A 24,715-nucleotide genomic window follows, 5' to 3' on the forward strand; every position below is an offset into this window, starting at 1 on the left:
AGAAACAGAGTTAATGGTGTCGGGGGGGATGTGTGAGAGGAGCCTGCAAAAGCAGAAATGTGGTGTATGGAGTATTTTAGTTAGACGTGATAGGAAATTTTGATTTCCTAGTAGCAGGTTGAGAAAAGACCATAAGACATAGGAGCAGAATTAGGCCACTCGGCCCATCCGGCATTCTTTCAAGGCTGATATTTTTCTCATCCCCATTCTCCTGCCTTCTCCCCATAATCCCTGATCCCCATTTTCATCAAGAACCTATCTAATCTCTGTCTTAAAGACACTCAGTGATTTGGCCTCCACAGATTCACCACTCTCTGGCTGAAGAAATTCCTCCTCATCTCTGTTTCAAAGGATCATCCCTTTAGTCTGAAATGGTGTCCTCTGGTTCCAGTTTTTCCTACAAATGGAAACATCCTCTCCAGGTCCACTCTGGGGGTTGACTTAGCTCACTGAGCTAAATCGCTGGCTTTTAAAGCAGACCAAGCAGGCCAGCAGCACGGTTCGATTCCCGTACCAGCCTCCCCGAACAGGCGTCGGAATGTGGCGACTAGGGGCTTTTCACAGTAACTTCATTGAAGCCTGCTCGTGACAATAAGCGATTTTCATTTTCAGGCCTCGCAGTGTCCTGTAAGTTTCAATAAGATCCTCCCTCAACCTTCTAAACTCTGAGTACAGACCCAGAGTCCTCAACCGTTATTCATACGACAAGCTCTTCATTCCAGGGATCATTCTTGTGAACCTCCTCTGGACCGTTTCCAAGGTCAGCACATCCTTCCTTAGATACGGGGCCCAAAACTGCTCACAATACTCCAAATGGGATCTGACCAGAGCCTTATACAGCCTCAGAGGTACATCCCTGCTCTTGTATTCTAGTCCTCTCGACATGAATGCTAACATTGCATTTGCCTTCCTAACTGAACCTGCATGTTACTCTTAAGAGAAGCGTGAACAAGGACTCCCAAGTCCCTTTGTGTTTCTGATTTCCCAAGCATTTCCCCATTAAGAAAATAGTCTATACTTCTATTTCTCCTTCCAAAGTGCAAAACCTCACACTTTTCCACATTGTATTCCATCTGCCACCTCTTTGCCCACTCTCCTATCCTGTCCAAGTCCTTCTGCAGTCGCCTGCTTCCTCAATAGCAGAGATAATGTCTGTGGCATGGTTACGGTTTGTCGAGCATTATAGCAGCTAGTGGCAGGTTTGGGAAATACATTGGTTGCAATACATTTGCACACCATGAAAACTTATTAGTTTTCAATCAATTTTTACCCTTGGAATAAAGTCAGTGGCGCACGAGAATCTCATGAAACCCGGTTCACAATCGTTTAAAGGTGACGGGTTTATCAGGTCGGCGGTTTTCCTTGTTTAACTCAACGGAACAACATAGAGAAGCAGGGGGATGGCATCTTGCAAAGAGGCTTGGAACCAACATGGGTGTGTCAGTCAAAGGGGGGGGGGGGGGGGGGGGGGTGATAGAACAAAAGAACAAAGAACAAAGAAAATTACAGCACAGGAACAGGCCCTTCGGCCCTCCCAGCCTGCGCCGATCCAGATCCTTTATCTAAACCTGTCGCCTATTTTCCAAGGATCTACTTCCCTCTGTTCCCCGCCCGTTCATATATCTGTCCCGATGCATCTTAAATGATGCTATCGTGCCTGCCTCTACCACCTCTGTTGGCAAAGCGTTCCAGGCACCCACCCTCCTCTGCATAAAAAACTTTCCCTGCACATCTCCCTTAAACGTTCCCCCTCTCACCATGAAATCGTGACCTCTTGTAATTGGCACCCCCACTCTTGGAAAAAGCTTGTTGCTATCCACCCTGACAATATCTCTCATACGTTTGTAGACCTCAATCAGGTCCCCCCTCAACCTCCGTCTTTCCAATGAAAACAATCCTAATCTACTCAACCTTTCTTCATAGCTAGCACCCTCCATACCAGGCAACATCCTGGTTGTGGAGTAGGGTCAGGAAGATGGACCAGTAGAAAAGGGATTGAGGGAGTCAGAGGACAGAGGGTGGATTTGGGGGCAAGGAGGAGTGAAATAGGAAGAGCCAGACCTCCTGGGGATGATAAGTCGGAATGTGTGTCCATCTCAGTGTGTTGGCAGGCAGCGTCCTTTTAGGGCTTTCCTTCACGTGACCACCCCCCCCCCCTGTAAAATTTCAGACAGGTGGGGGATGTGTGGGTAGGTGACGTGAACGCCATCCACTGGGTTTAACATGTCCCCCCTTCAAATCCACCAATGGAGGGGTGTACAATCCAGCACTGTGTCTCCAGTCATATTGCTGTTTGTGGGAACTATGGTTAATAGTTGCTGTGTATTTTACATTACAGAAGTAACTGTACCCACTCTCCCCCCCCCACGATAATGCGTATTCATGGAATCCAAACGTATTATAAGAACAAATCTGCCTCACTATGAAAGCACTTCATTGACTGGAAGGTGCTTTAGGACATCTGGCGATCAGGGCGAGATCTTCCTGTCCTGCCGACGGTGCACCCCCACCGTGGGTTTTCCGGTGCGTGGGGTGGATTCAAAGGGAAATCTCTGACAGCGGCGGCACGAGAAAATCTCACTGCCGGCCAACAGAGAGCCGCCTCCTGCCGCCAAGCAACACACCGCGCGGAAACGCTATAGAATCTCGTCTCATAAAAGGTGCAACATAAATGCAAGTGCTTTCTTTACCACAAGGATATACACCAAGACTGAGCAAATACACTTTACACTTACTTTGCTAAATATACTGCACAGACTCCACCTTGTTTGAGGTACGTGTAAGTCACAGGCAAAGCAAGTTGTGGGTTTAGCATGTCCAAAGCGATCTGCAAAGATGCAAGAAGATGGGGAAATTGAGAATGTATTTCATATTCAATTTACCTTAATATACAGATTGCTTGGAGGAATACAAAGGTACATGAAAGTTTTAATAGTATCTGTTAAGTAATATCTGCAAGAATAAAAGGAATGGACTACATGCTCAACAGAAATAGTTTGAAAGGTGGTGGGGGGTAACTGTAGGTGGAAGGAAAGACGTGAGACTAAAACCAATTTCAGTCGAGCAGAGATGATGGAAGAGATTTAATAGAGGTTTTAAAAGTATGACGAACATGGACAGTATAAGTAGGGAAAGACTAGTTCCTCTGATTCAGTAAATCAACATGGTAGCACAGTGGTGAGCACTGTTGCTTCACAGTGCCAGGGTCCTAGGTTCGATTCCCGGCTTGGCTCACTGTCTGTACGGAGTCTGCACGTTCTCCCCGTGTCTGCATGGGTTTCCTCCGGGTGCTCCGGTTTCCTCCCACAATTTCCGAAAGATGGGCTGTTAGCTAATTTGGACATTCTGAATTCTCCCTCAGTGTACCCGAACAGGCGCCAAAATGTGGCAACTAGGGGCTTTTCACAGTAACTTCATTGCAGTGTAAGCCTACTTGTGACACTAATAAAGATTATCAATTTAAAATTGCAAGTAAAAGGGAAGAGAGATATTGGGAGAAATTCATTTGTGCACGGGGTAATTATGGATTAAATGTTTTGCCACAGAGGTTTGCTGAAGTAGAGATCATTGCTTTTGTGGTTAAATATTTGAAGCAGAGGCTAAAGGAAGTGAACAGGAGAATGGGAATAGTTCTGGGCCGGGATTCTCCCCTACCCGGCGGCGCGGGGGGGTCCCGGCGTAGCGGAGTGGCGCCAACCACTCCGGTGTCGGGCCTCCCCAAAGGTGCGGAATTCTCTGCACCTTTGGGGCTCAGCCCGCGCCGGAGTGGTTGGCGCCACGCCGACTGGCGCCAGAACCGGCGCCAACGGTCTTTGACGCCCGCCCCCCGCCGTTGGGGCTGGCCGAAAAGGCCTTCACCGGTTTGCGCATGCGATGGCGGAAGAAAAAGAGTGCCCCCACGGCACTGGCTTGCCCGCCGATCGGTCGGTCCCGATCGCGGGCCTGGCCACCGTGGGGGCACCCCCCGTGGTCAGATCGCCCCGCGCTCCCCCAGGACCCCGGGGGCCCGCTCGCGCCACCACTAAAGGTGGTTCAAACCATGGCGGCGGGAGAGGCCTCTCAGCAGTGGGACTTCGGCCCATCGCGGGCCGGAGAATCGCCGCAAGGGGCTCGCCGATCGGCGCGGAGGGCACGCTGATCGGCAGGGCGTGATTCCCGCCCCCGCCAATTCCCGGGTGGCGGAGAATTCAGGTCACGGCGGGGGCAGGATTTTCGCCGGTCCCGGGCGTTCTCCGACCCTGCGGGGGGTCGGAGAATTTCGCCCCTGAGTTGCTCTCTATCACAGCGTTGGAACCGATATGATGTGCAAGATTTTCATTGAGTTGGAAAGTCCCGGAACCATTTAAAAATGACAGGAGGGACCGGATTCCAGGATGTCCGTCACCATTTCCAGCGCCTCTGATTATTACTGCCGTGGGATAAGGCTGCAAGTGGTGAGCACTCACCCTGCATTAAACAGCCTGGTCGGCTATGTTGCAGGGTGGACACGCCTATACTGCCACCCACCCCCCCATCCCCCCCACCCATCCCCCCCACCCATCCCCCCCACCCACCCCCCAACCCACCCCCCAACCCCCCCACCCATCCCCCCCTCATTCCCCCCCACCCATCCCCCCTCACCCCCCCCCACCCACCCCCCATCACCCTGATGAAACCCATGCAGACACGGGAGAACGAGCAAGCTGATAAGGCTGCAAGTGGTGAGCTCTCACCCTGCATTAAACAGCCTGGTCGGCTATATTGCAGGGTGGACATCACCTATACTGCCCCCCCCCTCACCCCGCACCCTGATGAAACCCATGCAGACATGGGAGAACGAGCAAACTCCACACCAACAGTCACCCAAGGTCGGAACTGAACCTGGGTCCTGGGCGGTGTGAGGCAGCAGTGCTAACCACTGTGCTGCCAAACCTAGTATCGCTTACACACAGAAATAGTGCATGAGAATATAGGAATGGGAGTTGGCCATTCAGCCCGCCCCACCATTCAATACGATCATGGCTGATTATCACCTCAATGCCTTTTCCCCCCACACTAACCCATACCCCTTTATGTCATTAGTATTCAGAAATCTGTCAATTTTTATACAACTTGACAAAAAACCCTCAAATACTTCCTCCTGTCTGACTGCACAGTGGGCTACATTTCAATGGCATTTACCACCCATCAAGGTCACTGCAACCGAGCCTGATGCTGCCTTCATTTGATGAGTGACACAAGGACGCTTTCCAAACTCGACAGCTGTCAGGAGTGACTGATATTTTCTCTTCCCAGCAAATGAAAGTCAATCAGTGCGCCCTTACTGTTGTCCCAGCTGATATCAGTTAATTCAAGACAGACTACTAATCGAATCTTGAACCATTCTGACTTAAGGCAGGGCACTTACCAACTCAATCATTGGGTAGCACAAGTGTGGCTTCACAGTGCCAGGGTCCCAGGTTCGATTCCCCGCTGGGTCACTGTCTGTGCGGAATCTGCACGTTCTCCCCGTGTCTGCATGGGTTTCCTCCGGGTGCTCCAGTTTCCTCCCACAGTCCAAAGATGTGCAGGTTAGGTGGATTGGCCAAGCTAAATTGCCCTTAGTGACCAAAAAGGTTAGGGGGGGTTATTGGGTTACGGGGATAGGGTAGAAGTGAGAGCTTAAGTGGGTCGGTGCAGACTCGATGGGCCGAATGGCCTCCTTCTGCACTGTATGTTCTATGTATACCTTTGAATGGATGTGATCCTTTGAAGTACATAGTCAAGTTAAAGTTTTTCAGATTACAATATGCTACTTTACTGTTATAATGGAAATATGAATTTTGTTGTAGTACGGTTATTAAAAAACAGAAAAGAAGTGACCTGCACATGATATACAATTATTGATAGTTAACTCCAATCTTAATGGTTTCATGTTAATGACATGTTAACTTGTCTGGATAGCATTGTAGTATAATCAATAATTAATGATAAATCTCAGCCAGTACTTGGGCTTTAATTTCTTTTCAAGTATCCATATTTATGGGGCTATTATTGCGGAGTTTACAGCCAGCTCATTTTATGCAGAAAAGTGAAGCAGTGATTTGAGATGCCGTGTAGGCCAACAGCTTATGTTAGATACAGAGCCAGAGGTACCAGTGAAAGGTCTGAAGTGCAGTTTCATTAGTCAGAAGCACAAATTCTAACTTGAGCTGTTCAAGATCAGGAACTTGGGGCGAGGTTCGATCTCTTCCCCCCCCCCAAATAATGTTTTACGGCAGAGGCGGCGCATCATTGGCTCGCGGTGGACCTATCCGGTTCTACCGCTGTGCACGGGTTTTCCCATTGTTTGCACCCTCCCCCACTGGGGAACCTGCCCGGGGGGGGGGGGGGGCGCAGAAAATTGCCATTGGCGGGAATGGCTGGAGAACTTCGGCCTTAAGAGTTTGCAGATTTGAATATCTAAATTGCCTTGGTCCTAAAATTGCATTGCGTGTTCAGTCCAAGATGAAACAGCACCTGAAGACATTTTGGGTTGCGCTTATGAATTCAGTGATGAACAAAGTCGGTTTGATTGGGATAGTGGGTAATTTCACTTATTTTCATTTTGGATTTTTTTTTTAAATGTGTTCCCTCTCTTTTAAATCAGTGACTTCATTTCCCAGTGTACAAGTGATACTGTCACAATGTGCATCGTAATTCAGCTCGACATTTATTTTTTTACGAAGCTGTCATGGGATGTGGTTGTGGCATTTGTTTCCATCCCTAATTGCCCTTGGACTGAGTTGCCTAATGGGTCGTTCCAGAAGGCAGTTAATAGTCAACCATGTTGCTGTGGGTCTGGAGTCACATGTAGGCCAGACCAGGTAAGGATGGCAGGTTTCCTTCCCCAGAGGGCATTAGTCACCCTAGGTGGGTTTTTATGACAATCGGTGATGGTTTCGTGGTGATCACTGAGATTAGCTTTATATTCCAGATTCATTCATTAAACTTAAATTCCACCATCTGCTGAGGTGGGACTAGAACCCAATGCCCCCAGAACATGGGGTCTCCGAATTACTAGTCCAGGGACATTACCACTGCGCCATTGCCTGCGGAGGATGCAGCACCAACTTTTGTTTATGTCCTGCGTTAACATACTAAAATGTCCCAGGGTGCTTAACAGAGGGTAACCTTTTTAAAAAATGAATTTAGAGTACCCAATTATTATTTTTTTCCCAATCAAGGGGCAATTTAGCATGGCTAATCCACCTAACCTGCACATCTTTGGGTTGTGGGGGTGAGACGCACGCAGACACAGGGAGAATGTGCAAACTCCACACGGACAGTGACCCAGGGCTGGGATTCGAACCCAGGTCCTCAGTGACATAGTCCCAGTGCTAACCACTGCACCACCGTGCTGCCCCTTGGGTGGTGCCAAACCTAATGACCAGATTTGAACCAGATTAAGAAATAGTAGTAGCAGTTAGCAAGAACTTTGTCATAGAGATCGATTGTGAGGGGTGTTGTAAAGGAGAGGTAGGGCTTAGACAGCTGAAAGCACTGGTGTTAATGGTAGGATGAGATGTTGAAGCATTAAAACCAGTGCAACAACTGAGCTAAAGGAGCGAAACACTTAAGGGGGAAAATTAAATTGCAAATTTATGGGGGCAAAGAGGCATGGAGTAGGACGCACTGGATTAGATGGGCCTCCTGCAGTACAGTACTATTCTCTGATTCTATAAAGCCATGGGAATGTAGGGAGACTCTTGTTTCGACATTAGCAAATCCAGAGCATTTGGAGTGAAGGCAGGGAGGAGGGCTGCAACTAGATCCACAGCATGATGGGTGCAGTAATGGTCAAAAAAATAATAACAGGTTACTTACAGCATCAAACATCTTTCCACGGATATCATCAATGGCAGAAGCAACATCTTTATTAATGAAGTCAACGTTATTTGGCCACTCTTTTTCACGGGCCACTTCCCAGGCATTCCGCCAACGCTGGTAATTTCTTTTTGCATTGCAGTGATGATCTGGCCGCAGCTCAAAACTATACACGTGCCCAGAAGATCCCACTGTTATCAGTTGAGAGCAAGAAAAGAGGACGCAAAATTGAACTCAATTATCGGTCAACACACACACATACACATGCATTCATAGTCACTTAATTTTGGCTGCACGGTGGCGCAGTGGGTTAGCACTGCGGCCTCACGGAGCTGAGGTCCCAGGCTCGATCCCGGCTCTGGGTCACTGCCCTTGTGGAGTTTGCACATTCTCCCCTTGTCTGCGTGGGTTTCGGCCCCACAACCCAAAAACGTGCAAGCTAGGTGGATTGGCCACTCTAAATTGCCCCTTAATTGGAAAAATGATTGGGTACACTAAATTTAGAAAAAAAAAAATCACTCAATTTTCCAACCAATTCTCCGCCACTGAAGGTGCTGGATATGGTGTGAAGAAGCTTGGCAGGCCACTACCACTTGACTCAATTGGCCATCCTTCAGATCCAAACAGTGCCCTAGGGTGATTTTTTAAAAAAATAATTTTTATTCAAATTTTCACAAAATATCAATAACAAAATACAAAAAGAAGAGAAGAAACAAACCCCCCCCCCCCCCATATATACAAAAAAGAAATAAATTAACACCCATCATCAACATTGAACAAATATACACGCCCCTTCAAAACAAAACGAAGAGACAAACCCCCCCCCCCCCCCCCCCCCCACCTCCCAGGTTGCTGCTGCCGGCCTTTTCCTATCGTTCTGCCAGGAAATCCAGGAATGGTTGCCACCTCCTGAAGAACCCCTGCACCGATCTCCTTAGGGCAAATTTCACCCTCTCCAATTAAATAAACCCCACCATGTCATTGATCCAGGCCTCCACGCTTGGGGGCCTCGCATCCTTCCACTGAAGAAGAATCCTCCACCGGGCTACCAGGGATGCAAAGGCCAGAATACCGGCCTCTTTCGCCTCCTGCACTCCCGGCTCCTCTGCAACCCCAAATATTGCGAGCCCCCAGCCCGGCCTGACCCTGGATCCTACCACCCTCGACACCGTCTTCCCTATGCCCTTCCAAAAGTCCTCCAACGCTGGGCATGCCCAGAACATGTGGGTGTGGTTTGCTGGGCTCCCTGAGCACCTAGCACACCTGTCCTCACTCCCAAAAAACCGGCTCATCCTTGTCCCGGTCATGTGAGCCCTATGCAACACCATAAACTGTCTGAGGCTGAGCCTCGCACAAGAAGAGGAGTTCACCCTCCCTAGGGCATCTGCCCACATCCCCTCATCGATCTCCTCTCCCAGCTCCTCCTCCCACTTACCCTTCAGCTCCTCCACCGAGGCCTCCTCCTCCTCCTGCATCACCTGGTACGTCGCCGAGATCCTCCCCTCTCCAACCCACACCCCCGAGAGCACCCTGTCCTGGACTCTGCGCGGTGGCAACAGTGGGAACTCCACCACTTGACGCCTGACAAACGCCCTTACCTGCATATACCTGAAGGTGTTCCCTGTGGAGAGCCCGAACTTCTCCTCCAGCTCATCCAGGCTCGCGAACATCCCATCCATAAACAGATCCCCCATCCTCCTAATACCTGCCCTGTGCCAACTCACGAACCTGCCGTCTATTCTCCCCGGGACAAACCGGTGGTTCCCCTGTATCGGGGACCAAACTGAGGCCCCACCTCCCCGCTGTGTCATCTCCGTTGCCCCCAAATTTTGAGGGCAGCCACCACCACCGGGCTCGTGGTATACCTCGTTGGAGGAAGCGGCAGCGGCGCTGTTGCCAGCGCCTCTAGGCTCGTGCCCACACAGGACGCCATCTCCAACCTCTTCCATGCTGTCCCCTCTCCCTCTGCCCCCAGGTGATCTGGCCATAGATGCCAGTTCATCCCAGTCCTCTCCTTAATCATTGTGCAATGTTTTGCAGGGTCACCAGAAGAAAGCTCAAAATGGGATCCCTGGCAGATTTTCCCTCTAGTCTTACCTAAGGCACATTTCCCTATCACACCCGCTGCTCCAGTTAATTCAGCACACACCTATCTCAAACTGGTACTTGGTAAGATTTCCCTCTGTACGGGCAGCACGGTGGCGCAGTGGGTTTAGCCCTGCAGCCTCACAGCGCCAAGGTCCCAGGTTCGATCCCGGCTCTGGGTCACTGTCCATGTGGAGTTTGCACATTCTCCCCATGTTTTGTGTGGGTTTCACCCCCACAACCCAAAGATGTGCAGGATAGGAGGGTTGGCCATGCTAAATTGCCCCTTAATTGGAAAAAACGAATTGGGTACTCTAAATTTTTTATTTTTTATAAAAAAAGATTTCCCTCTGTAATCTCCCACTTGGGAATTTTCATGGGAGGTGCACAATTAATGGGGGAAGCGGTGACATTGTGGTATTGTCACTGGGCTAGTAATCCAGAGACCCAGAGTAATGACCTGGGGGACCCAGGTTCAAACCCCACGAGGGCAGATGGTGAAATTTAATTCGATAAAAATCTGGATTTAAAGGTCTAATGAAACCATTGTTGATTGTGGTAAAATCCCACCTGGTTCCCTCATGTCCCTTAGGGAAGGAAATCAGCAGTCCTTACCTGATCTGGCCGACAGGTGACACCAGATCCAAAGCAATGACTCGTAAATGTCTTCTGAAATGGCCAAACAAGCCGCTCAAGGGCAATTGGGGCTGCTGGCCCAGCCACCAAACCCACATCCCGTGAATTAGAAGTGAAGTTAATGGTCACATTTGAGAGTTACCATTGACCAGAGACTGAACAGGACCATCCATTTACAGACAAGAGGTCAGAGGCTGGGAGTTCCGCAGAGGGTAACTCGCCTCCTGATTCCCAAAGCCTGTCCAGAGGGCACAAGTCAGGAGTGTGATGGAATACTCTCCACTTGTCTGGATGAGTTCAACACTCCAACAACACGCAAGAAGCCCAATAATATCCAGGGCAAAGCATCCCAGTTGGTTGGCACCCCATCCAGTACTTTCAACACCCACTCCCCCCACCATCGACGCCATCTACAAATTCATTTAAAGTTTCAACAGATATTCTTTAAATGAATTTGGTTGACGGGTTTTCAGTCTCAATGCTGCAACGGCTGCAGCATCGTCTCCCTGAACCTTCAGGAAGTGCGTTGTATCTGGAATTCTGGAAACATAATCAAAAATCCCTACTTATATTAATTTTGAAAATGAGGGGCGGCACGGTGGCGCAGTGGTTAGCACTGCTGCCTCACGGTGCCAAGGACCCTGGTGCGATCCCAGCCCCGGGTCACTCGCCAAGTGAAGTTTGCACATTCTCCCCATGTCTGCGTGGGTCTCACTCCCAGAACCCAAAGATGTGCAGGGTAGGTGGATTGGCCATGCTAAATTGCCCCTTAATTGGGAAAAAAATTATTGGGTACTCTAAATTTATACAAAGGAAAAAATATATATATTAATTTTAATTTAATTTTAAAAATGTATTTTAGTTTGGATATATATGTTTGACAACAAACAATTAATGAGGAGTTGCAAAAGACACAACTGATGGCTGGGTTCCGAAGAGAAAGTGTTACTTCTCACAGAGAACTCAAAAGTGCTTCAACACAAGAACAACAACATATCATTACATAGATACATAGAAGATAGGAGCAGAAAGAGCCTGCTCTGCCATTCAGCACGATCATGGCTGATCATCCAACTCAATAGCCTAATCCTGCTTTCTTCCCATAGCCTTTGATCCCATTCTCCCCAAGTGCTACATCCAGCCGCCTCTTGAATATATTCAAAGTTTTAGCATCAACTAATTCCTGTTTTAATGAATTCCACAGGCTCACTACTCTTTGAGTGAAGAAATGTCTCCTTATCTCTGTCCAAAATGGTTTACCCTGAATCCTCAGACTGTGACCCCTGGTTCTGGACACACCCATCATTGGTAACATCTTCCCTGCATCTTCCCTGTAATTTTATAAATCTCTACGAGATCCCCCTCATTCTTCTGAACTCCAGCGAGAACAATCCCAACCTAGTCAATCTCTCCTCATATGACAGTCCCGCCATCCCTGGAATCAGTCTGGTAAACCTCCCTCGAGAGCAAGAACATTCTTCCTCAGAGAAGGAGACCAAAACTGCACAGGATACTCCAAGTGTGGCCTCATCAAGGCTCTGTACAATTGCAGCAACACATCCCTGCTTCTATACTGGAATCCTCTCGCAATGAAGGCCAACATACCATTAGCCTTCTTTACCGCCTGCTCTACCTGCATGCTTACCTTCAGCGATTGGTACACAAGGACACCCAGTTCCTGCTGCACACACCTGTCTCCCAATTTACAATCATTCAGATAATAATCTGCCTTCCTGTTTTTGCTATCAAAGTGAATAACCTCACACTTATTCAAATTATACTGCATCTGCCCACTCGCCCAACCTGTCCAGATCTTGCAGTAGGATCCCTGCATCCTCGTCAGAATTCACCCTCCCACCCAACTTGGTATCACCTATAAGATAATAGAGTGCCCCAAAGTACTTCATAGGAACAAGATATGACACGAAGCCACATCGAGAGACATTAGGGTAGATGACCAAAAGCTTGGTCAAAGAGGTAGCTTTTAAGGAATGTCTTGTAGGAGGAAAGTGAGGTAGAGAAGCAGAGAGGTGAGGGAAGTTATTTCAGAACTTGGGGTCTAGGCAACTGTGGGCATGGCCGGCGAAGGTGGGAGAAATTAAAACTGGGGCTACTCAAGATGCCAGAATTAGAACAGATATAGGGAGGGATCCAACCAACCAAACCAAAAGAAAACAGTCTGTTCTGAGCGGGATTAGAGGGGACGGGATCTCTGTTGTGCTTTCAGGCCCTAACATGGCCGTGCTTAGTGTCAGTTCCAACACGGAGCTCTTCAGCACAGGAAGAGGTCGGAATGGCGCCCCAATCTTTCGCGCCCCCCTCCCCACCAGTCCCAACTCACCTGTAAGAGTCCCCTCCACCTCACCTCATCTCACACGGGCAGAGCACCCCTGGGCCCAGTCACCGGCAAGGGCAAAATGCCAGCTTGGCACTGCCAACCTGTCACCCTGGCAGTGCCCCTGCCAGGTAATACTGCCAGGCTCATGGTGCCTGGGTGGCATCAACAGTGCAAGGGTGCCACTCAGGGGTCTCCGATTGCCTGGGAGAGACCCCCCCCCCCCCAAACCCTGAGTGCCATTCCACCTGCTCCCTGTTTGTGGGAACTAATGCCCGGCTGGGTTCGCCTTTGCAAGGCCAGTAGTTCCCAGGAGATTGTTCAGTCTGGCGTCAGCATGGGTAAGTGAGTTTCTAAAGTCTGGGTCCTGTCCATTGTAGGCAGGATTTGATTGCAACGTCTCGCGAAATCTCACTGGATCGCGCAAGGGTAACAACCGTCAGGAATCCTGGGAAAGGCCTCTCCCAGGATCTACCGAGGCCCAATCTCCCGCTGTAGTCCCGCAATCCCACCTAACCCTTGGACACGAAGGAGCAATTTAGCATGGCCAATCCACTTAACCTGCTCATCTTTGGACTGTGGGAGGAAACCGGAGCACCCGGAGGAAACCCACGCAGACACGGAGGGAGAAAGTGTAAAATCCACACAGACATCTCACCCAAGATTGGAATCGAACCCGGGTCCCTGGAGCTGTGAGACGGCTGTGCTAACCACTATGCCACCGTGCTGCCCCTTGGGAGGATTGTGGTGCTGGAGGAGACGACAGAGATAGGAGGGGCAGTGGGGGAATTGGAAAATCAAGGATGAGAATTTTAAAACCACGCAATGAATTAGTTTGATGCATGGTACTCTCTGGTATGTAGTTTTAAAAAAATAAATTTAGAGTACCCAATTCATTTTTCCCAATTAAGGGGCAATTTAGCATGGCCAATCCACCTACCCTGCACATCTTTGGGTTGTGGGGGTGAAACCCACACAAACACGGGGAGAATGTGCAAACTCCATATGGACAGTGACCCAGAGCCGGGATCGAACCTGGGACCTTGGCGCCGTGAGGCCGCAGGGCTAACCCACTGCACCACTGTGCTGCCCTTTGTTATATACTTAAACAGATGTTTGGCAGTATGGAGATAGATATGTTATTAACTCATTATTTTGCGAGGGCAATTTGGTTATTTACAAGTTTCTTAGATAATCCAAATTTACAGAAGATTTTTCAAGTTGGAAATAGATCAGAAGTTATTCACTCAGCTTAACACTGGAGTACCTTCATGTTCTGATTATAAAAATTTTTTAAACTTAGACGAGTGATGTTCATGCCCGAGAAAATTTAGAATATTGGGTGGCCAACGTCAGTAAAGTGTCAACGATTCACAGGTCAAGTAAAGGCAGAACAGCTCCCTCTACTGTGCTCCAATATTGTGCCATCACCATTGCATCAGTCTGTCACTTTCCTTTCATCCATACCAATCAAAGGTTCAGGAGATCAAGTCTCACTTCAGAAACTCGATCGAGGCTGGAGCTGCAATGTTGTACTGAGGGAGTGCCAAAGATGAGAAAGCGCGGCCTTCTGTTGCCCTGGCCAATATATAGGGTGCGATCTAATGAAACAGAGGGCGAGATCTACCGGCCACATTGTGCTTGAATAGGATATTAGGAACCCTTAAACCTACTGAGGCCTACTCACTTGGATCTATTGGCTTCCCGGCATCTATTTGCCTCCCCAGGGAGTCAACAGCTGGGCGCCGTTCAGTACTGGTCCATACCACGTCCCGGGTGGTCAGAGATAGGCAGAGCGACCCCCCCCCCCCCCCCCCCCCCCCCCCCCCCGCCTCGGCTCTCCTCTTGGAATGTGGACATGTTGACACTGCCTAGCTGGCATCTTGGCACTGCCAAGGTGTCCAGGTGGCACTACCAAGCCAGCAGGAGTAGTGGCAGGGTGGCAGTGCAAGGGTACCCTTGTGCCTTTGGGGCACTGCCAAGGGTCAGGGCCTGATGGGGGCCATGCCCATGAAAGGAGGGCGGGGGAGATACAGGGCAGGTAAGTAGGAGCCTCTGGGAGATTGCAAGGGTGATAGGTGCCTGGAGGGGGGCCTGAAGAGGGGGGGGTCCCCAGGGACCCCATAGTGGGGTGTCCCAACTTGGGGGAGGAGGGGAAGGAGGTAATGCCCATGTTGGGGGGGGGGGTGACATTGTCCATTGGTGGGGTCTGGGGGACCCACAAGACCACCTTTTCAAAATGATGGCCTGATCTCAGAGTCCCCAGTGATGACAAAATTCCAAGTGTAGGCTAAACTGGTGAGAAACTCTCCAAAGTGACTAAAGGTCCGATCTAACCAAATGGGAACAGAATCCTGTAGTCAGCGCATTTAGCCACATGTTTCCTGTCGCTCACAGCGCCGAGTAACACCCCGTTATCTAATGCCCATCTGGTCAGATATGGGGCCTCAGTGGGGAATGTGAAAATGAAAATGAAATGAAATGAAAATCGCTTATTGTCACAAGTAGGCTTCAAATGAAGTTACTGTGAAAAGCCCCTAGTCGCCACATTCCGGCGCCTGTTCGGGGAGGCTGGTATGGGAATTGAACCATGCTGCTGGCCTGCTTGGTCTGCTTTAAAAGCCAGCGATTTAGCCCAGTGTGCTAAACCAGCCCACGTTTTCTGCACTGAGGAGCTCGCTCGCTAGGTCTCGTTGGTGCAGCGAGAGGTCAGGACGCCCAATAAATGCCAGGGGGCAAGAGAGGAGACTGGGGAAGTGAGATTCCGCTAACTTGGGATACAGGTGGCGTGGAGTTGGACGCGATTGGTGGAGTAGCTTGAGGACATGAATCAGTTGCCCAAGGGAAACAGGTTCAGGTTCCTGCAAGAGGTGCCATCCTTTCTGGAGCTGCCACCTGTGGTTGCTGCAAGACAGGTTGTTGTCCAAGGATGATATTGGGGAGGAGAAAGTGGCAGATATATGTGGAGAGCTCGTGGATAGGGAGGGCGCTCCTGTGAAGGAGGTCGGGTACAAGTGGGAGGAAGAGCTGGGGGCGGAGTTGGGGGCCGAGGTGTGGAGGGACACATCAGCCATGATAGAATGGCGATGCAGACTCGATGGGCCAAATGGCTAATTCTGCTCCTATATCTTATGAACTTCTGGGAAGCCCTTCGGAGGGTGAATGCTTCCTCGTCGTTAAGCTTCATCCAGTTTAAGGTGACATGACAGACTCGAGGATGAGCAGGCTCTTTTCGGGGGCGGAGAATAAGTGTGCGCGGGTGAGCCGCCGAAACATGTGCATATGTTTTGGGCGTGTCCGAGGTGGAGGGTTTTTGGAAGGGGTTTTCTGGGTAGGGATGGCTTTGAGTCCAGAGGTGACAATATTCGGAGTGTCGGAAGGTCCAGAGTTCAGGTGGGGAGAGAGGCTGATGTCTTGGCCTTTGCCTCCCTGGTAGCCCGGAGTTGGATTTTGTTGAGTTGGCTGGACTCAAAGCCACTAAAGGCGAGAGTTTGGGTGAGGGACCTGGCAGAATCTTTGTACTTGGAAAAAGTTAAGTTTGTCCTGGTGGAGTGGAAGAGAGATTCACCGTGAGGTGGAAGCCATTTATCGACTTCTTTAGAGGGAATGGAAGCGACAGCAGGGGGTGGGGGGAGTTTTGGGTGTTTTGTTTGAGAGGAAAGGAAAAAAGGAGGCGGGCTTGGGGTGACAGGGGATTGGAGGGTGGGAGGGGGGAGACGGGGAGGGTGGGGTGTTAGTTTGGTTACCTTTTGCCGTGGTTTGGCGTTTGGATTTTTGAATATATGAAAAATGCCTTCAGTAAAAATATATATATTTTTTAAAATTTCTTTGCCTTAATTTTCTTTCTGAAATGCATCTCAGTACTTTTTTCCGACATTACGGGTAATTTGTGCTGTTTATAAAGAAAAATTTGTAGTTTGTAATTTAATTAAAGCTTGTCTGGCCAATGTAGCATTTTCACTGAGAATATGACATTTTGCAATATACTTGTTGCCACCTAAATAATAGCAATGAGACCACTTGAAAAGCTATTCACTTCACTTGACACATTTTAACAACGTAACAAAACTTAATTTGGATTTCGAGCATTTCTTCATTTTGTTTAATTAAACTGTATCACTGTGAAATTTAACCAACCCAATCTTGGGTTGTGGCGGAGGAGAACAATTGAGTTACAAGATATTACAGCAAAGGTAATGGTGGGTACAAATCAATAATATAATAATCTTTTTTTTCTTTTTTTAAAATAAATTTAGATTACCCAATTGTTTTTTCCAATTAAGGGGCAATTTAGCGTGGCCAATCCACCTACTCTGCACATTTTTGGGTTGTGGGGGCGAAACCCACGCAGACACGGGGAGAATGTACAAACTCCACACAGACAGTGACCCAGCCGGGATCGAACCTGGGACCTCAGCGCCGTGAGGCGGTTGTGCTAACCACTAGGCCACCGTGCTGCCCAATAATATAATAATCTTTATTGTCACAAGTAGGCTTACATTAATACTGCAATGAAGTTATTGTGAAAATCCCTTAGTTGCCACACTCCGGCGCCTGTTCAGGTACACAGAGGGAGAATTCAGAATGTCCAAATTACCCAACAGCACATCTTTCGGGACTTGTGGGAGGAAACCAGAGCACCCGGAGGAAACCCACGCAGACACGGGGAGAACATGCAGACTCCGCGAAGACAGTGAACCAAGTCGGGAATCAAACCTTGGACCCTGGCGCTGTGAAGCAACAGTGCGAACCACTGATTGTGATTGCTGGTGGAGAGCAAACTGATTGATGAATTTAAAGCATAATATTGAGCAATAAAAACAAAATGCTGGAAATATTCAGCAGTTGAATATTCAACGGAGGGAGAAACAAAGTTAACATTTTCAGCTAATTATTTTTGATTTCCAGTATCTGCAGTATTTTGCTTTTGTAACAATATTAAGCAGACTGGTTTGAGTGTGATTTTCACCGTAGTAAATACAGCAAATAAATTCAGTGCCAACAATGCATTGAATAATTAATTCAAGCATTCTAAGAAATAGTTTTTGGCAGCGCAGAGTTGTACAGGTTATTCAGTTTCTATCAGGAAGCCAATACAGACATTACCTGCGCGGGACAGCAACAGTGTCATTGCTCCAGATCCTGAACCAGACTCCAAAACGCAGTCCCCATTACTAACATCCATCATCATCAACATGGCACTGATGTCCTAGAAGAAGCAGAAGAGGGGGGGGGGGGGGGGGGGGGGGGGGGGGGGGGAGGGGGGGGGGGGGAGAGGAGGAGGAGGAGGAGAAGAGAGAGAGAGAGATTGTAAATGACTTAGGAAACTGAAGATTTCAAACTGAATTGGGAGATGGAACGCAAATCCCAGACAGGAGATAATGGAATATTTCAGACGATTATTACCCCACATCATTCGGGGAAGACAGTGGTGTATTGCAAAGCCACTGGTAACAGTCCAGGCTAATGATCCAGGGGATGTGGGCACAAATCCCACCAGGGCAGCTTGTGGAATTCAAATTCAATTCATAAAATCTGGAATATAAAGCTCGTCTCAGTGATGGTGACCATGAAACTGTCATTGATTCCCGTAAAGATCCATCTGGTTCACTAATGTCTTCCAGGGAAGGAAATCTGCCGTCCTTACCTGGTCTGGCCTACATGGGACTCCGGACCCACAGCAACATGGGTGACTCTTGGCTGCCTTCTGAAGTGGCCAAGCAAGCCCATCAGTTGAAGGGGAATATAGGGATGGTAATAACTGCTGACCTTGCCAGCAACGCCCACATCCCAGAAAGAATCATCCACAATATTCTGCTGCTGAGCTGAAGCTCGTCTGTCCCCCCCTCTCCCCCAGGCCACAAATTCACTTTCACAGCATAACACAGTGCAGAAGAGGCCCTTCGGCCCATCTAGTCTGCACCGATGCATGAAAGACACCTGACCTGACTACCTAATCCCATTTGTCAGCACTTGCCCCATAGCCTCGAATGCTAAGATGTGCCAAGTGCTCATCCAAGCATTTTTTAAAGGTTGTGAGGCAACCCGCCTCTACCACCCTCCCAGGCAGTGCATTCCAGACCGTCACCACCCTCTGGGTAAAAAAGCTTTTCCTCAAATCTCCCTTACACCTCCTGCCCCTCACCTTGAACTGGTGCCCCCTCATAACCGACCCTTCAACTAAGGGAATCAGCTGGCCACTATCCACCTGTCCATGCCCCTCATAATGTTGTACGCCTCGACCAGGTCATCCCTCAGTCTTCTCTGCTCCAGCAAAAACAACCCAAGCCTATCCAACATCTCTTCATAACTGTTCCACCCCAGGCAACATCCTGGTGAATCGCCTCTGCACCCCCTCCAGTGCAATTGCATCCTTCCTCTATTGTGATGACCAGAATTGGACACAGTACTCCAGCTGTGGCCTCACCAAAGTTCTATACAACTCCAACATGACGTCCCTGCTTTTGTAATCTATGTCTCAATTGATATAGACAAGTGTCCCAAAAGCCTTTTTCACCACCCTATTAACCTGCCCTTCTGCCTTCAGAGATCTACGGACTAACATTCCAAGGTCCCTTTGCTCCTCAGAACTTCCCAGTGTCAGGCCATTCATTGAATACTTCCTTGTCACATGAGTCCGCCCAAAGTGCATCACCTCAAACTTTTCAGGGTTAAATTTCTTCTGCCACGTATCTGCCCATTTTCTGTATGGAGGGATTTCCTTATAAGGAGAGGTTGAGTAGGTTGGGTCTGTACTCATTGAAGTTTAGAAGAATGCGGGGCAACCTTATTGAAACATATAGGATTCTCGGGGGCCTTGGCAGGGTCGATGCTGAGAGGTTGTTCCCCTTGTGGAAGAGTCTAGGATCAGATGGCACAATCTCAGAGTAAGGGATCGCCCGTTTAAGACAGGGATGAGGAAAAATTTCTTCTCTCGGGGGTAGTGAATCTGTGGAATTCTTTACCGTAGAGAGCTGTAGCAGCTGGGTTGTTAAGTATATTCAAGGCTGAGATAGACAGAGTTTTAATCAGTAAAGGGATCAAAGGTTATGGTGATAAGGTGAAATTTCAGATCAGTCATGATCTCATGGAATAGTGGAATAGACTCGATGGGCTGAATGGTCTACTTCTAGCTCCTACGTCTTATAATCTTAAATCCACTTGAGAGGGCAGGCAATGTTCCCCAGGGGTTGGTGTCAGGAACCTTGCTTTCCCTGGCCTACAGGAATGACCGAGATTTGGGCACAATTTCAAAATCTGCAGATAGCACAAAATGTGAAAGTCTGTATGTGAGGAAGATACTGATAGATTTGGTCATGAGTCACAATTTCAGCATTGTTCCCCTTCAAGGGCCTCATGGCAATATGAAAGTGCCTAAAGTGAAACCTCGTACAGCTCGATCTTATTTGTTACTCCCTATCACACACATATTCTGCAGGCAGATCATGGACAAAGTCAGCGGTTTAGCTGTCATAGGCAAGTCCAGGAGGAGGCCCAATTAGCCCCTCAACCCTCTTCAACTATTCAGTGAAATCATGCCTGATCTGCGATCTTGCACCATATACCTGCCTTTAACCTTTAATATTTTGAAATGAACATTAATGGTTTAGCACAGGGCTAAATAGCTGGCTTTTAAAGCAGACCTAGGCAGGCCAGCAGCACGGTTCAATTCCCGTACCAGCCTCCCAGGCTTTTCACAGTAACTTCATTTGAAGCCTTCTTGTGACAATAAGCGATTTTCATTTCATCTATCAATCTCAGTTTTAAATTTAACAATTCATCTGGCATTAATTGATGCTCACAGAAATTTTTCTAAACTTCTAGCACCCTTTGTTGTGAAGAAGCAGTTCCCAATTTCACACCTCAGTCCTTGTCATCGTCTACTTGACTGGAGAGTACGGTGCCCCAGTGTGGTACAACTCATCACACACCTGCCTTGTAGATATCCAGCTCAGCACAATAATGCTATCACCTCAGATACCCTCAATCAACTGCGCGGCACCGCAGCACAGTGGTTAGCACTGCTGCCTTACGCCGCCGAGGACCCGGGTTCGAACCCGGCCCTGGGTCACTGTCCCTGTGGAGTTTGCACAATCTCCCCGTGTCTGCGCGGATCTCACCCCCCACAACCCAAAGATGGACCCCACACTAAATTGCCCCGTAATTAGGAAAATAAAACTTCAATCAACTCCACTGCCCTGGCTCCCAATGCTGGGCAACATCCCAGCCCCTCACATAAGGAAGGATATTGCAGCAAGAAAGCTGCCGTGACGGTTTACATCAACCCACGCCTGCCAAGGACCTGACCAATCCACCTGCTGCTCGCCCCCCCATCACGCCAGTCGGTATGGCTAAGACCATTGTGCCAAGGAATAACAGCAGAGGCCCTATGGCAGCAGGAATAGAACCAACAGGCCATCATTAAACACTCTTTCTCATCACGGATCCCACAGCCCATCCACCCGGCTTCAACCTGCCACACCAACTCTGGGCTCTCCTCAAACCGTTCCCGCTCTGGCTGAGGCCTTTATACAGCAGATTGACACCAGTGAGGCCTCGCGGGGAAGCCGGGCTGCAGCTGTGGTTCACCCCAATCAATGACACACATCATTGAAGACTGCCCCCTGACAACATTCAGCAGAGGGCTCAGGGAAAGCTACTGCCTGGCTTGGTGACTGTGGCGCACACGTAAAGAAATTATATCTGAAAGGTCTACGTAATTTTTTAGATTCTGCCCCTGAATCGTGGACTCACTGACCTGCAGGAATAGTCCCTCTCTATCTATCTTATTTGCGTCCCCTATTTTCCTGAAGACTTTTTTTTTTAATTTAGATTATCCAATTTATTTTTCCAATTAAGGGGCAATTTAGTGTGGCCAATCCACCTACTCTGTACATTTTTGGGTTGTGGGGGCGAAACCCACGCGGACACGGGGAGAATGTGTAAACTCCACACGGACAGTGACCCAGAGCCGGGATCGAACCTGGGACCTCAGCGCCGTGAGGCAGCTGTGATAACCACTAGGCCACCGTGCTGCCCTTTCCTGAAGACTTTGACAATCATTGAATCCCTACAGTGCAGAAGGAGACCATTCAGCCCATAGACTCTGCAACGACCCTCTGAAAGAGCACCCTACCCAGGCTCACCCCCCCCCCCCCCCCCAACCCAATAACCCCACCTAACCTATACATCCCTGGACACTAAGGGACAATTTAACGTGACCAATCCACCGAATCTGCACATTGTTGGACTGTGGGAGGAAACCGGAGCACCCGGAGGAAACCCACGCAGACATGGGGAGAACATGCAAACTCCTCACAGACAGTCACCCGAGGCTGGAATCGAACCTGGGTCCATGGCGCTACGAGGCATCAGTGCTAACCACTGTAATCCTCGTTCTTCAGTATACCTGACACTTTCTTAAAGGACAGGGCATGGCACAAATGATAACTTTTGTTTGTGGGTGGTGGGGCAGGGGGAGTTTACTGTGTTCATTTTCAAAATTTTGAAAGTTGATAATGAGCATTTACATTAAACAATTTGTTTTTATCTTTGAAAATTAAGTCTTTACAGGTGAATGACCCAAGTTTCTTTTTTTAATTGAAAAAAAAAAGCACTTCATACTTTTGGATAAGAAATGGTTGGTCCTCTCTTCATCAGCAGCACAAACTCCTCCAAGGACGGTCTCCTCATGAGAAACTCAAAGCCAGTGGAAGTCCTGAATACCTGGCCTGGGAGGTTTCCCAAGATCTCCTGGTGGCTAAGTGAGCCCCACTTGCTGTGCAACTTCCCTCCAGTCACCAAACTAAACATCTTTTGTAATTCCAAGCGGTGTCTCCTGCGGAACTCCACCAGTGCCACATCCCCAGCCTTGAAGGGCACTTCATTGGTTGGGGGTTGCAGTTGGGAGGTGGTCTCCCCTTGGCGATGGGCCTCCTCCCGGGCCAGGTGCCAGCCACCCCCAGGAGCTGTGGGTGACCCTGCGGGTGCAGTTGGCACTGATGCCACATCATAACCTCTGGGGCCAATGCTGCCACCTGGTCCCTGGTCCAGCTGCTGCTCCCCTCGCAGCTCCATCACCTCCTGGGACAACATCTGCTGGGGGATCAGGCGGCTGACCCGATCCAGCGGAGACAGGGGGCGTCTCCGGGGGGCTCTGCCCGACCAAGGGGGGGTGGGTGCCCACCCTGGGCAGCTCTGGCCAGCTCCTTGCTCGGATCCTTCTTCCCTCTCCCCATCATCTCCACCCCTTGGGCTGGAGCCCAGCGACAGCAGGCGCCTGCTGCGGGTTAGCCCGGCACCGGGGCACGGGGGAGGGTGACAGCGTTGAGCCTGTACCCGGGACTGCAGCTGGAAGCACTTGTCTGTCCTGCACATTGCCCGCACACACTGCAGCATCTCTACCCCTGCGAGCCAGCTTCTCCCCCGCGGTGAAACCCAGCTACTTTCTGTCACATTGTAGCCCAGAGTCTCTGCACTGACAGTGTCTGCATCTCACCAAAAAAAAACCTTCACTCCCACCACCTCTCTCAGTTTTTTTTTCGCAAACAGGAAGCGGACGCTTGCAAAACTCCTCCTCAACAACCCGGGCATCATAAAAAAGCGACCAGCTCCATCCCCCTTGCAGCTAGAGGGAGACACGTGGAAAGTTCAGGCTTGCCACGCACATGTATCTGCGCTGTCATTATCACCCCTCCCCCACAATCTGCAACTCCGTCCACATTTTTTTAAGTGACCTATTTTTTATTTTATGTGTTTCGCAATTCTTAATGTCAGCTTATCTCAGTTGAAAGTGCTCCCATCTCTGTAGATCAGCATGTGTGGGCACTAGTCCAAATTGGGACTAGATTCCACAGCCTCCCGCTTGGGCATGGGGAAGGGAGTGCTGTCCTGTGGGTGATCCATCCCCATAATTTGGAAGGGTCAGGAGGAGATGGTGGGTAAAGTGCCCATTATCCTGCCTGCCCTTGGGCCTATTGAGACCTGTAAGAGGTCAATTGTTGGCACACTTGAGGCCCTCAATCTGGCTCCACCGCCATAATACTCTGGGCCATGCAAGGCAGAAGAGCATAGAACATAGAAAAAGACAGCACAGAACAGGCCCTTCGGCCCACGATGTTGTGCCAAACCTTAGATTATCATAGAATTTACGGTGCAGAAGGAGGCCATTCGGCCCAATACGTCTGCACCGGCTCTTGGAAAGAGCGCCCTACCCAAGGTCAACACCTCCACCCTATCCCCATAACCCAGTAACCCCACCCACTAAGGGCAATTTTGGACACAAAGGGCAATTTATCACGGCCAATCCACCTAACCTGCACACCTTTGGACTGTGGGAGGAAACCGGAGCATGAATCGGTCATTTTTGTAACAACTTAGGTGGGAAGGATGGGGTTATGTCCTTTGGGGTGGTACCCTGTGCATATCGGGACAGTCCCCGCCCGAATATTGTGCTTTCCCATCTGGCCTACAAAACCTGTCCCCTCACCCCTGCTTCCCTCCTTGTTCCCCTCCTGAGGAAGCCTGATTCTCGCCCCGCCAAAACAGCCTGGGTTTACCCCTGGTGTACATCCTCGATCTTTGTGGGCCTCTTTGAAGTATTAATAGCATCCACAACTACTGCTGGGGCTGCAGGCCCCGAGGACGTAAAAGGTCTTCATAATGGCAGTGGCATAGCCCCTTCGATGGCTGACATTTCACAGGTTACATGGCAAGGTCAGAGCTGTTACAGTGGGAGCACTCAAACCCAGGGCTGGAGGGTGGCAGTTGGAGCCAAGGCGTCATTAGAAGTGGGCTTGTACATTAGTGCTGTGAACATTGTTCTTCTTAGTCAAT

At 49.4% G+C, this 24,715-nt stretch overlaps 1 protein-coding gene across 1 annotated transcript in view; it reads right to left on the bottom strand.

The window, feature by feature from the left end:
• The window catches only part of trmt61b (tRNA methyltransferase 61B), a 35,213-nt gene extending 11,750 nt beyond the window's left edge, over nucleotides 1-23,463 (bottom strand). Inside the window, exons 1-4 of the mRNA XM_038799076.1 lie at nucleotides 22,505-23,463; nucleotides 17,987-18,089; nucleotides 7,825-8,015; nucleotides 2,736-2,827 (exon numbers count right to left, since the gene is read on the bottom strand). Of these exons, the coding sequence (XP_038655004.1) occupies nucleotides 2,736-2,827; nucleotides 7,825-8,015; nucleotides 17,987-18,089; nucleotides 22,505-23,278 (1,160 nt within the window). The 5' untranslated portion in view covers nucleotides 23,279-23,463. The remainder of the gene's footprint in view (nucleotides 1-2,735; nucleotides 2,828-7,824; nucleotides 8,016-17,986; nucleotides 18,090-22,504) is intronic.
• Between the last annotated feature and the right edge of the window lie 1,252 nt (nucleotides 23,464-24,715).

Source organism: Scyliorhinus canicula, chromosome 6, assembly GCF_902713615.1.
Source record: "Scyliorhinus canicula chromosome 6, sScyCan1.1, whole genome shotgun sequence".
In the NCBI taxonomy this organism is placed as follows: domain Eukaryota; kingdom Metazoa; phylum Chordata; class Chondrichthyes; order Carcharhiniformes; family Scyliorhinidae; genus Scyliorhinus; species Scyliorhinus canicula.